This window comes from Sciurus carolinensis, chromosome 8, assembly GCF_902686445.1.
Source record: "Sciurus carolinensis chromosome 8, mSciCar1.2, whole genome shotgun sequence".
In the NCBI taxonomy this organism is placed as follows: Eukaryota; Metazoa; Chordata; class Mammalia; order Rodentia; family Sciuridae; genus Sciurus; species Sciurus carolinensis.
In genome coordinates this window covers 142,783,163-142,798,200 of record NC_062220.1, presented here as the reverse complement: position 1 = coordinate 142,798,200, position 15,038 = coordinate 142,783,163, and the positions used below count along the sequence as shown (strand labels likewise).

The window sequence follows — 15,038 nt, the reverse complement described above, 5'->3', positions numbered from 1 at the left end:
AAGGACCGAGCGGAGACCGATGCCGCAACAGGCACCAGGAGCGAGCATCACACGGGCGTGACACACGATGCAGGCGTGACACACGATGCAGACGTGACAGGCTGGTGGCCGATGTACGAGGCGGGGGGTGGCGGTGAGGGGCAGGTGACAGAGGACGGCCAGCATTGGAGGGCAGACTCGGGCCCGGGTGAGGACGAAGGCCACAGGGCCAGGGGGGGACACAGTGAAGTCACTGAGGTCAGACAAGCTGCTGCAGGGCCACAGGTATCCGCAGCCCCAGGGCCATTTTCCCAGTTGGACGGGAAGGGTCGCAGCGCAGCAGCTGGCCGCATGCTCTGAGTGGTGCCCTTATTCCTGGATCCTCTGGCTCTGCGCGGGCGGGGCTGTCCACACAGCGTCTTCTGAGAGCTGGTGGCGGTTCCCGCATCAACTGCGTCCTGAGCAAACACCGTGCACAGGCCTTCGACCCCGGGCTCTGAAATCTACAATTGGCTGCTGATCTTTGGACGTCGGGAGGGAGGACACTTGAATGGCAGGTGCTGTCCCGCCCACGGAGGCTGCAGGGCTCCGCCGCCCGCTGCTCCCCACCGGGCCTACAGCAGTCTTCCCGGAGGGGTCTTCCTGCAGCCCTCTCCCTCCTCGCCCGGGCGCTGGACCCCCTCAGTGCACACTGCGGGCTCCACAGGACCTCCGGCTCAGCAAACCCAGGTGCCAGGCTCCTCGGGCAAGTTTCTGGGAAAGGAAACCTAAAGGCACCTGAGTGCGTGCAGCCTGCCAGGGTGGAGGATCTGCTAGACACCTGTCAATTAGGAAGCCCTGGCCAGTGGGCAGTGCTAGGGTTGGGGCTGGGCCAGACTGGCTGGGATCAGAGTAGGCTGGGCGCAGAGATCAGTGGGACAGCTGAGAAAGGAAGCCTGTGGGTAGAGGGCACATGCCGTGGACGTGCCAGGGTGGGGGTCTGGGGCCACAGTGGGTGGGGTGTGGCAGTGCAGAGGGGCAGGGGACAAACAGAAGATCCAGAAGATGTCCTGCGGTTGGGGACGTGAACAGCATCCAGTGCCCAGAGCCAATGACTGGTGGGATTTCCATGCAGCTTCGGCCTGGCTGGGACCCACGGAGCAGCCCCACTACCCCTGGGCAAGACCACACAGGTGGGCCACACCTCCTGGAAGCCCAGCTCCAGGGACCAGGCAGGACTCCGGCCTCCAGCCACCTGCTGTCACCCCTGCTGCCTGGGAAGAAGCCGAGGCCATTACTAAACTGTGAATGAGACCCAAATGGGCTGCAGTAGCAGAGGGAAGTGCTAACGCCGCAATTCGAGTCTCCCTGAGCAGTCGCTGCCTTTGATGAGAACACACAGCTCCCTGGTGCCCAGAGCTCACCAAGCGGGCAGCACAAGGACTCCAGGCCAAGGCCGCTGGCAGCTCCCATGATGCTCCTCGGGTGCCTGTCTCCTCAGGCCAGGGTGGCAGGCAGCCCCGGCAGAGGGACTGGGAAGACCCCAGGAAGGACCAGGCTCTGGAAACCCACGAGGTGACACGTTGGCGACCACAGCTAGTGCTGAGGCTCAGGTCAAGCAGCCGAGTGCCCCAGGCGAGGAGGGTCCCTCAGCACCTCGTGGAGCAGTGGGTGTGAGGGGAGACGGTGTGTGTGCCCCAGGTGGACAAAGGGGGGCCAGGGCCTGCCCCACGGGCAAGTGAGCAGCGAGGCCGCCACGGCGTCTTGCGCCCAGTCTGGTCAGGCCAGGTGCAGTGGCGGGCTCTGCTGCACAGCCCACCTCTGTTGGGCTGAGACCTCTGCAGACCCAGATGTTCCATGACTCCCGACCCCAGCAGGTCCCAGAGTCCAGGGGCAGCAGAGGGGGCCCCAGCTGTGACTGTGTCCTACGTCCTCCTGGAGGAAGAGAAGAAAGGGGTGGTGGGCCAGGAGACCGGGGCTCCTGGGATGGTCAGCGAGCCTCCGGCAGAGGGACAGACCGCTGCTCCCGCCGGCTGGGGCTGACTGCACCCCAGCGCCTGACCCCGGAAGCCAGGCTGCACTGCTGGCAGGGACGTGTGTCCTGGTGAGGGCATGCCCGAGGTGGCAGCGGCCCCCAGGCTCAGAGCCCCCCGAGAGCAGCCAGAGTGGAGGAGGACCCTGCACCCCGCTGTTCGCAGTCTGCTTGCTAAGCACCTCTGCTGTCCACAGGTCCTGCCCAGGGAGCAGGACCCCACCATAAAGGGGAGGAAACATTGCTCTCAAGGAGTGTCCTTGCTGGAGGACGTCAGGAGCCAAGTACAGACCCAGGTGGACCCAAGTTGGAGACCATGGGCCATTACCCTGAGTTGTTGCTGCAGCCGCCGGAAGCTGCAGTTTAAACCACGACCTCAGCTTGAGCTGGCCTCTGTCCGCTGGCCTGGCCTCAGCGGGTGTTCTCCGGCCCTCTGTCCACTGGCCCCAGCAAGGCTGGCCGGCCCAGGGAGAGCTGAACTGCAGCTCACGGTCCTGCAGCAGCCGCTCTGCTCAACCCCTGGGCCCTGCCACCCAGCTGGGTGTTCCCATGGTGAGGCAGGGGCGAGCCGGGAGGGCAGGGCAGACGGGGGGCCTCCACACAGTCACCCTGTGAGGCAGGCGGGTCCCGCCATCCTGCTCAGCCACGTCCCGGGCTCTGTGTGGCCCTGGCCTGGGGACTGGTAGGGGACACAGTGGCCCGGCACACTGCTCCTCCGCCAGTCTTACTGGGGCTGCGGCTGCAGTGACGGGCTGGCTCCTGTGCAGAGGCAGCAGCCCACCTGCTGGTACACCTCCGCCCTCACTCTTCCCTTCCGCCACTGACCCCTTGGTCCCCATGAGACCCCCACACCCCTCTTCCCCCTTCCTTTGCTGCCACTCAGGAGGGAAAACACAGGACCCTGGGCCTCTGAGCCAACTGAAGGCGGGAGGCCAGGCCAGCCTCCTCTGCGTCACCCGAGCTGCACTCGTGCCCTGGCAGCCGGCACCACGATGCTCCCTTGTAAGGGCACCTCATGGAGGGTCCCCAGGACAGGCGGAGTGCGGTGGCCCGCGGGCGCATGGGGGGCAGGACAGAGGAAATGACTCCCTGGGGGAGGGGGCAGGGACGAGGGCCCCAGGCGCCCCCAGGACGCCGTGGAGCAAGTCACTTCCCTGTTCCCAGTGCCCGGCAGAGCCCCTGGGGACCCCTCACTTTGGCGGCAGGCGGGAGACGAGGGCGCCTTTTCCAGGGACTGAGCCTCGGCCCTTCGTTTCCTCTTAGCCGTGGGCCAGCACTTTCTCTTCCACATCCCGGAACCACTGAGCTCAGAGGACAGTGGGTCCTCCCTCCAGGCTGGTGTCTGCGGTGACGTCGGCACCCCCATCTCTGTGGGCACCAGGCTTCACCCAGTCATGCCGGGCACAGCTGGAGCAGAAGCTGCCTGGTGCCGGGAGCACGTGCTGAGCTCCCACGCGCACCATGTCCCACTCGGGGAGGACGAGGGGCCGCGGGGCCCTGCTCTGACTGCCGACCCTGTACTTCCTTTCCAGGAGCCCCTGACCCTACACCCTGACAGCCAGTGCCAGGCCAGCAGGCACCTTGGAAGAGGGGACAGCAGCCTTTCCAGGCCCCACAAGCATGCCTGGTAGATAGATGCCCTGGCACGAGGGACAAAGCCCCGCTGGCCACCCATGACCCTGGGGACTGCCCCCACCCCACCCCCAGCACGCCACCTCAAGACAGGCTTCACTCCTGACTGAAACAGATTCTGGACACGTTGCCCACCACACGAGCTCTGTGCGCTACATGGTCCTGAGGACCCTGCAGACAGCCCAGGATGTCGCGTGGGACACGTCTGTTCCAAGACTTATGAACTTGGTTTTGACCCGTCTCACTGGCATCTCAGGGAGGCCCTGGCCGGGCAGGTCCGCCAGTGTGCTGGGGGCCCAGGGAGCCTCGGCAGGCTGCAGCGGCCCCTGGTGGCTGTGGGAGCTCAGGACGCCAGCCCTCCCACCCCGCAGGTCCCACAAACAAGCCCCCAGGAGGGGCAACCCTGCGGCCTCAGCAAGTGGAGGACGGTCCTGACCAGCGGGCGTGGAGTGCCACAAGGTGCAGGGCAGAGGACTGAGGCCGAGCATGGTGTTGGTGCCTGAATGATGGACGAAGGGAAGGGGCCGCAGCAGGTGCAGCCGGCCTCAAGGCCCCAGGGAGGAAGCACAGAGCGTGGGGGCCTCGGTGGCAGGTCACACGGGGGCAGGGCCACCTCCGACTCACCAGTGCCCCCCAAACCCCCTGCAGGACCCACAGAGCCCTTGGGCCAGTCCTGCCCCGAGAGCAGCTCCCTAGAGAAATCCAACCAGGAAGGTGAACGGGAAGCCGCCACACCCTCTGGGGAAGTCCGTGGGCCCAGCATGGGCCTCTCCTGCACTGGCCAGTCCCCCGAAGCCCCACGCCTGGGCGCTGCTGCTTCTCCTGCCCGTCACGACTGGACTTTCTCTTTTGCTCCCTCCCTTCCTCAACCCCAGGGCTTCCTGCACGCTAAGCTAGAGCTCCGCTGTGCTGGGAGCAGCAGTGACGCCTGTCATCCCAGCAGCCTGGGAGGCTGAGGCTGGAGGATGGCAAATTCAAAGTCAGCCTCAGCAATGGCGAGACCCTGTCTCAAAATAAAATGCAAAAAAGGGCTGTAGCTCAGTGGTGAAGTGCTCCTGGGTTCAATCCCCGGTACCCAGAACAACAGCAACAAACTCTGACACTGACCTGCTGCCCGACCCTTTTAACTTTGTTTTATGACAGGGTCTCACTAAATTGCTCAGGGACTTGCTAAGTTGCTGAAGCTGGTCTTGAACTTGGATCCTCCTGCCTCAGCCTCCTGGGTTACTGGGATCTCAGGCATGTGCCACTGTACCTGGCATGAAAATTGGATTTTCTTTAGAGGAAACTTGGGGCCCCATCCTCAATGGACAACTGGCTCAGCTGGTGTGACTGGGACCTGGTACACAAGAACGTTAACTTGAGCCGCCTGGAGGAAACAGACTAGACTCAGGTGGAGAGTGGGGATGCCCCGGGCCCCGGGACTCTGCTGTGTGCCTGCAACCCTGGTAGTTCCCAGAACAAAAGCATCCTCTGAGCCAAGCGCAGTGGTCAGGCCTATGGTCCCAACAGCTCGGGAAGCTGAGAGAAGGATGGCAAGTTCCAGGCCAGCGTGGGTAACTTAGTGAGGCCCTGTCTCAAAGTAAAAATAAAAAGTGCTGGGGATGTGGTTTAGTGATAGAGAACCCCTGGGTTCAATCATCAGGACCCCCCCCCAAAAAAAAAACAAAACAAAACCAGAGGAGACAATGCCCGCGGACGTGTGCATACACAATCCCCTCCCACTCAGACCAGGCCAGAGGGAAAGCACTGGTTGTGCCTGGGTCTAATGGCAGTGGGAAACACGCCTACCCGCCACCAGGTGGGGCGAACCCAGCACACCTGTGCTGCCATCCGCCTGGAGGCCCCCTCAGCACCCCAACCAGGCAGCAGAGAAAGCAGAAAACCCCCAGGCCACCCCTTCCCGCCTGGCAGGGCTGAGGGTCCCTCCCCAAGGCTCACATCGCCTGGACTCAACCTCCTACAGAATATTTATTTGGGGTGGGGGCAGGGTGGCAGCCAGGGTCAACTAAGCGTGAAGAACTGGGCGCAGAGGTCATCCCGCCGGCCCAGCAGGCCCTGTGCTGGGATAACTCCAGTGGCACTGGCTCAGGCCCCTTCTTCTTCAGGTCCTGCTCAAAGACCTGTAAGGAACAGACATCGGCCTGAGCTCCTGCCTGGTGGTCCCTGGTCCCCCCGCTCCCGTCGACCCTCCTCACCTCATAGGCAGTGAGTTCCAGGAGCGGCGCGATGCTGACCTCTGGGACAGACAGCGCCTGGTTGATGACGCTGGCGGCTTTGGACACCTCCGGGTGGTAATGCCGCTGGAGAGTCTAGGAAGGGCATGTGGCCCGTCACCATGGGCTTCGGCAGCAAGACAGCAGCCTGCCATGCACCCAGCCTACGTGCTCCCCACCTGGGGCCACCATGGGCCCAATCCCAGGTGGGCAGGAGTGCCAAGAGATCAAGTCCAGAGCCACGAGCAAGGGTGGACCCAATGCCCTCATGGCGCAGTCCTCTTTGGGGACAGAGTGGCAGCCTGAGGGGAATCAGTTCCCAACAGTCCAGGCCCCAGCCCCTCACCTGCAGCTCCCAGAGGCAGCTATCCAGGGCTCGGCTCTGTGCTGGGTCCTCCTCCTCAGGGTCGTAGGGATCAGTGTCCAGCTCTAGGAAGGAGATCCAGGACTCAAGGCTGTCCAGGCTGTCTGGGGCCGTGGGCACTGGGAAGGGTCCTCCCCATAGCCCAGCCGAGGCTGCCCGGCCTGCACTCACCAGGGCCTTGCGGGCGGTTGCACCAGCACACGGCAGGCAGGGTGCCTGCGCAGCAGGTTGCAGATGAAGGGCAGGACCATGAGCAGAGCCTCTGGAGGAGCCGTCAGGGCCAGGCGGGACAGGCGCTTGGCGAAGGCGGCCACCAGGTATGCAGGGAGGTGGCTGGCAGGGAGACAGCATGAGACGCCACCGCCCCAGGGTCAGCCCACCCCCACCCCCGGCCCCAGACGGCAGGGCCAGAGCAGTGTGGTGCCCGGCTGCCCTGGGGCCAAGCTAGGCTCCTCAACACTCACGAGGAGGACAGGAAGAGGTCCGCCAAGTGGAAGAAGCGGGCCCGGTACTTGACGTGGAAGATAGATGGGTCCAGGAGGCCGTAGAGCTTCCGGTAGAAGTCGGGGTGTTCCCTGGGGGAGCACGGCCACACAGGAGTGAGCCAGGGCTCCAGGAACCACGATCTCAGCCTCCTCCATCCCTGGGCAGGCCCCAGGGGCTCCCTCCACTGTCCTGACCCTTACGGGGAGGCAATGTCAGCAAGGAGGTGGGTCAGGCCCGGAGGCAAGGGGAAGGCCTGACCCCCAGGCTGCCACTCACAAGTTGTGCTTATGAATCAGGATAAAAAGTCCGTTCAAGGCCAAAAGGCTGATGGCACCCCCTGCAGGAAGATGCACAGGTGAAGGCGTCACCCAGTGGGGTATTGCTCCCAGGCAGCTGTCCACCCCACTGTCCTGGCCTGTAGCAGGAAGCCAGCAGAACTGGAGGCCACCCACCCTCTGGTCACTGCCTGAGGCCACATGCAGGGATGAGTCAGGAGTGCTGGGCCTTCACCATGGCCAGCATGCATGGCGTTAGCCTGCACCCGCCACCCACTGCCGGGCAGGGCCGCTCACCCACATCGCAGGCACTGGTGAGGAAGTCAATCATGAGGGTGGGCTGGGCCAGGTGCGGGAGGATGGAATCATGCATCACCATGAGCACCTTCTTGTAGAGGATGACGGGCAGCTGGGGCAGCGAGGTGAGTCAGGCGTGTCAGCCCACCCCCACCAGGATGAGGGCCCCCCACCCCACCAGGCCTTACCTTGTGCTTGAGGAAGCTGAGCCACATGGTCTGGAACACCTTCCTATGCTCCTGCAACGGGATGTGGCTGCACCGCACCCTCCTACCTGCACCCAGCCTGCAGCCAGCCCCCCACCCTCTTCTTGCCCGTGTTCAGTCGGGAACGTCCCACACCCTTGAACTTGAGAACCCCAGGATGGCCCCTCAGCACCAGGTCTCAGACCTGCTGGGGAGGGAGTTTTAACAAGAGGAAGGTGAGCATGTCCGCACACGTGAAAAACAGAAAGCTCAGGCGCTAAAGCCAACCACGGGTGACAGACAGAGACGGCCCAGGGAACAGTACGAGGCACACGTGCACTGCCTGCAGCCAGCAGTTCTGGCAGGGAAGACTGCCCACACCTCCAAAGCATCTTACCCGCAGGTGAGTGACCTTCCACTTGTCCAACAGCTCTGCGAAGAGGGCAAGGCCCAAGTCACTCAACATGCAGGTGGGAAGCCCTGTTCTGCTGCCCCTCCCACCCCGATCCAGGCCCTGGTGCCCCACTCCAGCGTCCCTGGACGCTCACCTGCGTGCTTCACGTAGAAGCTGGACAGGTCTTGCTCCTGGAGAGGCAGGCTCACAGCACACAGCAGAGCGAAGGCGTTGTTCCAGAAGGTGAGGGGCGGCTGCAGAGGTCTGGCCTGAGCACTGGTGTGCCACATCCACCCCTCACTAACCTCCAGGGTCCTAGGACACGGGTTGGTCATACCCAGCCACTCACCTCAGGCTGCTGGTTGGTGACCTGAGCCACGGCGTCTGAGGCAGCCTGCATCGTGTGGTAGCGAACGTCGTCGAACTCCAGATACTCCCGGAACTGAGAGAGGAGCAGGCTCTGGTCGTCTGTAGGGGAGAGCAGTCCTCCCACCACTGCCTGGGGGTAAGGGGCAGGGTGAGCACCTCTCTTTCCAGCCCAGGCCCAGCAGCACCAGACGGGGTGCTTCAGCCTCCCCAAGCCCCATGCCACACCAGACTCCTCGCCACAGCCCAGGGACACCCAAGAGTCTCACCAGGCCCCCAGCGCAGGACGAGTCAGGACTATCACACCTCCCATCCCACAGCCACCTGCTCAGGTAGCCTGCTGTGGAGCCCCTGGGCCCATGAGCTCCTCACCCTGAAGAGCGTGCGGGGGAACAGGTAGTGGCCTTCCCACTTGGGCTGCTCCAGGGGATGTGCTCCTTCCAGCTGCACAAACTTCATGAGTGTTCCAAGGGCCAGCTCCTGGGAAGCATGGGGATCAGAGCTCACACCAGCCCAGAGGAGCCCCCCATAACCAAGCCCAGGCTTCCAGGAGGTACGAGGGAAAGGTGACCCTGACGTGTCTTGCTCTGTCCGTCCCAACCACAGTTCTGCACCTCCACGTCCCACCCCCAAGACAGGCGACGTGACTTCATCGTGATAAGTAGGTAGAGAGCTCCTGGGAGATCTGGCCCAGGGGCACACAGGGGCCAGGTCTGCCTCCTGGCATCTGGTCAGGAGGATGCCACTGTAAACCTCACAGCCTAAGGGCAAACTCAAGGATGAGAGCCCAGATGCAGAGCTGGGCCCAGCTCTAAAATCAGGATTACAAACTCAACACCCTTGGGGCCAGGCAAGGACACTGTGGAACAGGCACCTGTGAGGTGACAAAAAAAGGCAGGACCGCATCTGGTTAGAAAGCAGCCTCACCAAGACACCCGGAAAGAGACCTCTACACCCACGGCCCAGGACCCCTGAGCCTGAAAGGTGGGGGGTTGCAGGGGACACACATAGGATGCAAATGTCAAGCAGCCTCACCTTGACCTGAAAGGTGGGGTGGACCAAGAGTTCCCCCAGGCGATTGCAGCAGCTGCAATAGCGGTGTCTCATCCACACCTTGTACTTGCGCATGGCCCTCTGGGACCCTGCAGGGAGCATTAGGGTGTCCCACTGCAGGCCAGCCCCAGCCCCAGCCTCCCATGCCCTCTAGCACTGTGAGTGGAAACAGACACTAGGGCCCCCAGACCCAAGCAGGACCAGCCACACTCTGATCCCTGCATACAGAGGGAGAAGGTCCCCCTTGGCACTACCCCGACCAAGACCCCGGGGGCAGGACCCTTTCTCCTCACTCGACCCCAGATGTGGCTGCCCCAAATACTGGGACTCGCAGCCCCAGCTGCAACAGATGCCTGGCATCTGGCAACATAAGCGTAAGCGGGTGTAGGAATCACGCCTCGTCGTGTCGGTCAGGCCTTGCCACAGGCATCTGTCCCCCAGCCAACTCCCGAGAGACTCCCACAGCGGGCCCGGGGCACTCTCCAAGGCCGACCGCACGCCCTGCGACAGGCTGGGGGCTGCCCCATGTGGACGACGCCTCCCCCCGACCCACGCGGAGCCGAGGCCTGGCCCTCACCTGCCATGACCATGTCCTCGGAGGGCAGCTGGCCCACAAACAGCTCCCCGCGCTCCAGCAAGGCCCCGAAGAGTCGACTGCACGCGCGGACTGCTTCCTGGATCTCCTCCTGGTCCTCCGACTGCGGGGAGGTGGGCAGGACGGGCCCTGCCCGGGTGAGCGGCGCCGCCCGGCCCCGGCCCCGGCCCCCGGCCCCGGCCCCGGCCCCGGCCCCGGCCCCGCGCCGCCCCGCGCCGCCCCGCGCCGCCCCGCAGGGCCCGCCACCTGCAGCGCGGCCAGGACGTCGAACACGGCGTTGGCCTCGCCGCGGCTGCACAGCACCGCCTGCACCAGGTGACCCAGAGCTCGGCGGGGGTCGCGGGGTCGCCCGCGCTCGGTCCCATCCGGCCTCCGCCTCCATCTCCACGCCGTGCGATCGCGCGAGGGACAGGCGCCGGCGCCCGGCGCGCCCGTGACGTCCTGCCGGCGCGCCCGCGGCGCCCTCGTGACGTCACCGCCTCGCGCCGACAGGGCAGCGGTCCGGGCCATGGCGCTGTTCCACGTCGCGCGGTACCCGGGCCCCGAGGCGGCGGAGGCCGGGCCGGGCGGCCGGGCCCGCGCGCTGCTCGAGCGCCTGCAAAGCCGGGCCCGCGAGCGGCAGCGGCGGCAGCAGCGGGAACCTGCGCCCTCCGAGGCGGACACGCGGTCCGGGGAGGCAGCGGGCAGGCGGCGGCGGCGGCCCCGGCGGAGGCGGCGGGCGAGCGGGAGTCCGGGCGCGCGGATGGCGAAGCGGCGCAGAGCGCTCGGTGAGGACTGAGGACGAGGACGCGGACGCGGACGGGGACGCGGACGACGACGCAGGTGCGCCGGCAGGGGACGCGGGGCGGCGGCGGGCCTCCCTCCCGGGGCGGCGGCGGGGCTGACCTGGGGTGTGCCATGCAGGGACCAGCGAGGCGGCGGCTGCGAAGCTCAGTGAGCGCACCGAGGCCCGGACGGCCCCAGACAGCCAGTCTCGGGAGCGGGAGGCTGGGGGCCCGGCCTCCGGCCCGGTGCTGGGGGGCTTCTCGAGGAGGAAGACCCCGAAGGTGAGCGGCGGCGGCGGAGGACGGCGGTCTCGCCAGCGGCTTAGAGTTTGGCGAGCCGCGAGCTCGGTGGCCCCGTCTTAGCCGGGAGGCGTTGGTGAGGGGGTAGGTGGGCACGTGGCAGAGCTGGGCGTGCGCTTGGCGGGCCGGAGGTGAGGGCCCGCACTGGCCCTTGCGCGAGGCGGCGTGGTGCTGGCCCCGGGGCCCATGGGCGCAGCAGCGTGTGGGCCCAGGTGTCTGCTGTGTGAAGGCAGCGTGGGGCGCGGCCGGTGGCGGTTGGGGAGGAGCGGAGGCTGGTCAGAAGGTTCCTCGCTCATGTCTGCTCTGTTCCCCAGGCCAGAGGGCTCTGGAAAATTCTGCTCCTTGCAGGTCCAGCCTTTCCTGCCAGCATGGCTGGCTGAGCCAAGCTGTGTCAGGAAGAATGTCACCGAGGATCTTGTTCCGATCGAGGACATCCCTGAGGTGCATCCTGACCTGCAGAAGCAGCTGCGTGCACATGGCATCTCGGCCTACTTTCCAGGTGCCCTAGCCTGGGTGGGCAGCAGGGGTCCTGAGCACGCTTCGGAGTACCCACCTGTGAGAGCCAGTGGTTCCTCTCGGCCCTGTGGCTGTCTTGGAGCAGAGGTCCTCTGGGGCAGTTAACTTGATGCATTCCCTGTCCAGTTCAGGCAGCTGTGATTCCTGCCCTCCTGGAGAGTGTGGCCACTGGGTTCCTGGTGGGCAGAGGTGGCTACCAACCCAGTGACCTCTGCATTTCTGCCCCGACGGGCAGTGGGAAGACATTGGCCTTTGTCATTCCTGTGGTGCAGGTGGGTGTTGGGATCCCTCCCTCTCCGGTTGGGTGGATGGCAGGGAGCTGGCCCTGCTGAGGCAGCTCTCCTCCCTGCAGGCCCTGCTGCACCGAGTGGTCTGCCAGGTCCGTGCGCTGGTTGTGTTGCCCCACTAAGGAGCTGGCTCAGCAGGTATGTAGACCCCACCCCTACAAGCCTACGCCGCCCCCCCCCCAGCCCCCAATAGACTGCTAGAGTCCTCGGCATTGCCCTGGAGGGCCAGCTCCTGCCCAGGCCAACGGCAGATCTCTCCTGTAGGTGAGTAAGGTGTTCAACGTCTACACAGACGCCACGCCTCTGCGGGTCGCCCTGGTCACCGGGCAAAAGTCGCTGGCCAAAGAGCAGGAGAGTCTTGTCCAGAAGACGTAGGTTCTGCAGGTGGTAGGCTCTTCGGGGTCTCCCACTCTGCCCACCAGTGTCTGTTGTTGGGTGGGGTCAGTGCTTGCTGTCTGAAGACCCTAGAAGGCACTTCTCTTGGTTGAGCCATTCATGTTTATAGAACAGATGGCTACCGCTGCCTAGCTGACATTGTCGTGGCCACGCCTGGCCGCCTGGTGGACCACATAGACCAGACCCCAGGATTCAGCCTCCAGCAGCTCCGCTTTTTGGTAGGTGCCTGCTGAGAGGCCTGGGATCCACGTTGAGGGTGGACCTGGCAAGGAGTCTCTGCCAGCCAGTGTGTTTTGCCTGCAGGTAGTTGACGAGGCTGACCCGCATGATAGACAGCATGCACCAGTCCTGGCTGCCGCGGGTGGTGGCCGCAGCCTTCCACAGTGAGGGTCCTGCAGACCCCTGTGCCCTGCTCCAGAGAAGGCAGCCCCAGATTGTGACCGCTGCCAGGTACTCTGTCACGCTGGGGCTGACCCTTCTCTTCCACCCTCATGCACTGCTTTGAGTGGTGAGGGAAGGCCATGTGAGCCCCAGTGGTGTTCCTGTGTGCACTGGGGCCTGTGAGGAGCCTGTCCTGCTGATACCTCCTTCTTTCCAGCACCTGCTGTCCCCAGATGCCTCTCCAGAAGCCTGCTGTTCTCAGCCACCCTGACCCAGAACCCTGAGAAGTTGCAGCAGCTTGGCCTCTACAAGCCCCGGCTCTTCTCCACGGGGCCGATGCACAAGGGCCCTCAAGACAGGGGTGTGGAGGCAGACGAGGACTCAGCGGGGAAGTACACCTTCCCTGTGGGGCTCACAGTAAGTGAGCGGGGCAGGAGGGGCAGGGGGTGCTGGCCCAGAGCCCCTACCCATTGCTGCCGTCTTCCATAGCACCACTACGTGCCCTGCAGCCTCAGCTGCAAGCCGCTTGCTGTCGTGCACCTGGTCCTTGGGCTGCGCGTCTCCAGGGCCCTCTGCTTCACCAACTCCCGAGAGCACGCTCACAGGTGAGCAGGCCCGGGCGGGTACAGGTGAGGCATGCTGGGGCTCTGGCTCCAGCATGCCTCAGCTGTAGCTTCCTCTCTGCACAGGCTTTTTCTGCTGGTGCAAGCATTTGGGGGTGTGAACGTGGCCGAGTTCTCCTCTTGCCTTGGGCCTGGCCAGAGGAAGAAAATCTTGAAGCACTTTGAACAGGGCAAGATCCAGCTGTGAGTACATGGTACAGCCTTGTGAGTCGGGGTGTTTGCTCTAGCTGTCACCCTGGGCCTGCTGAAGGAGCTGCTTTCTGGAAACTGGGCTCTTACACCCTAAGGTCTGCAGTGCATTTCCAAAAAGGCCTGGGGTTTCCCTTCAGCATAGTGGGCATGGGTGTAGACATCCCTGCTTCTGCTAGACTGGGTCCCAGGCCGCGTGTTCCTTGGCTGCTGTACAGGACCCCAAGGCTGTGTCCTTTCAGCCTTATCAGCACTGATGCCACCGCCCGCGGCATTGATGTGCAGGACGTGGAGCTGGTGATCAACTACGACGCCCCCCAGTATCTGAGGACCTACGTGCACCGGTGAGGGCTAGCAGCAGTGGCCACTCGGGCTTCGGGGCTTGTGAGCTCCTGGGCATCGTGTGTGGGATGGGTTGGGGGTGACCAGGGAGAAGCCCTCTTCCCATCTTGCATCTGTGTGGCTTTAGGGTGGGGAGGACAGCTCGAGCTGGGAGAAGCGGACAGGCCTTCACGCTGCTCCTCAAGGTCCAGGTGAGACTGCACGTGTCTGTGGCACCTGGGGAGGCTGCTGCTGCCCAGGGTACTGGACTGGTCAAGACCCTCCCACGAGACTCCTTCCTTCCAGGAGAAGCGGTTCCTCCGGATGCTGGCAGAAGCCAGGGCACCTGAGCTAGCACGGCACGAGATCCCCAGTGAGCTGCTGCAGCCAATGGTCCCTCGGTACGAGGAGGCCTTGTCCCAGCTAGAGAAGAGGGTCAAGGTGAGGTCGGCTGGGCCAGGGAGGACGGTCTTGCAAGTGGAGCCTGTTTTAGAGCAGCCCCAGGGTGGAGAAGAGCCGGGGAAGCGGGGCAGGACACGTGGCCCGGGAGTGATCCTGGCCCTCTCTCCTCCGCAGGAGGAGCAGAAGCAGAAGGCGACCTAGGCTGCCGGAGCGGCTCTGCCCCCTCACTGGCTTCCTGTGGGCACAGGTCGGGAGCCCCCAGGGCTGCTGCAGCGGCCCCCGCTAGGCACAGCGTCACGTCTGAGCCAGGCAGCCTGGACCTCGGGCCCAGGCCGTGCAGTCCATGCTGGGGCAAGCTGGTCTCAAGCCCTGGTGGTGCTGATGGCACCTGTAGCTGCCTGGCTGAGGGCTGGGGTCGCCTTGACCCTGCCAGATGTGCCTCTGATGCCAGGGTCCTACCTCCTGGGAGACGCCACCTGGCCTGAGGCAGATCCACAGCAGGGCCTCCCAGGAGTGGAACGGGAAGAGACCTGGAAGCGCTCGCCTCTCTTTATAAAAAGCCTTCCTTTGGAAGTTTTAATAAATTTTTTGAAGGACAGATGTGAACTGGTTCTTGGAGAGGAACCAACGTGTGAGATGAGTGGCTGCTGTGCCTGCAGCCCCGGATGGCTCCCCCGGGAGCACCACGCCCTCTGCCTGGCACTCAGCCGAGCCCTGGCGGCTTGGGAAGGGTGCTGCCCTCCTCTGGTCCCAGGCCCTCTGGGTGTGGACCCCCAACCTTGTCCTCCCAGGGGCTGTGCTCCTCCTGTGCAGGCAAGTGCTGTTCCTGTGGCCTCGAGATCCCTCTTTCCATAACCACCCAGGAAATTCCTGTCACCTGACTCTGCTGACACAGCAAGTCCACTCTTCATACCTTCCTCAGCAAGCACCTTCCCTACGCTTCCTAATGCTGACCACCAGGACTCCCGAGTCCCTCGAGGCCAGACGTTGGCTTTCCACTTCCAGT

The 15,038-nt window shown here is 64.4% G+C and overlaps 2 protein-coding genes across 2 annotated transcripts; one reads left to right on the top strand and one right to left on the bottom strand.

Annotated features, from left to right (window-relative positions):
- Positions 1–5,626: 5,626 nt before the first annotated feature.
- Noc4l (nucleolar complex associated 4 homolog) lies at positions 5,627–10,654 on the bottom strand. The gene is given in 17 exon segments (XM_047562493.1): positions 5,627–5,694; positions 5,697–5,745; positions 5,821–5,934; positions 6,185–6,267; positions 6,374–6,392; positions 6,394–6,535; positions 6,667–6,777; positions 6,965–7,025; positions 7,261–7,372; positions 7,449–7,499; positions 7,843–7,877; positions 7,994–8,093; positions 8,189–8,338; positions 8,578–8,685; positions 9,241–9,347; positions 9,836–9,956; positions 10,100–10,654. Coding segments are annotated over 17 exon segments (1,695 nt in total). The 5' UTR covers positions 10,364–10,654.
- Positions 10,655–10,750: 96 nt separating this feature from the next.
- Ddx51 (DEAD-box helicase 51) lies at positions 10,751–14,630 on the top strand. The gene is given in 17 exon segments (XM_047562198.1): positions 10,751–10,899; positions 11,232–11,416; positions 11,560–11,705; positions 11,786–11,833; positions 11,835–11,858; positions 11,985–12,091; positions 12,226–12,334; positions 12,420–12,437; positions 12,439–12,566; positions 12,715–12,745; positions 12,747–12,914; positions 12,987–13,102; positions 13,187–13,303; positions 13,552–13,653; positions 13,779–13,842; positions 13,937–14,071; positions 14,207–14,630. Coding segments are annotated over 17 exon segments (1,674 nt in total). The 3' UTR covers positions 14,234–14,630.
- Positions 14,631–15,038: the final 408 nt, after the last annotated feature.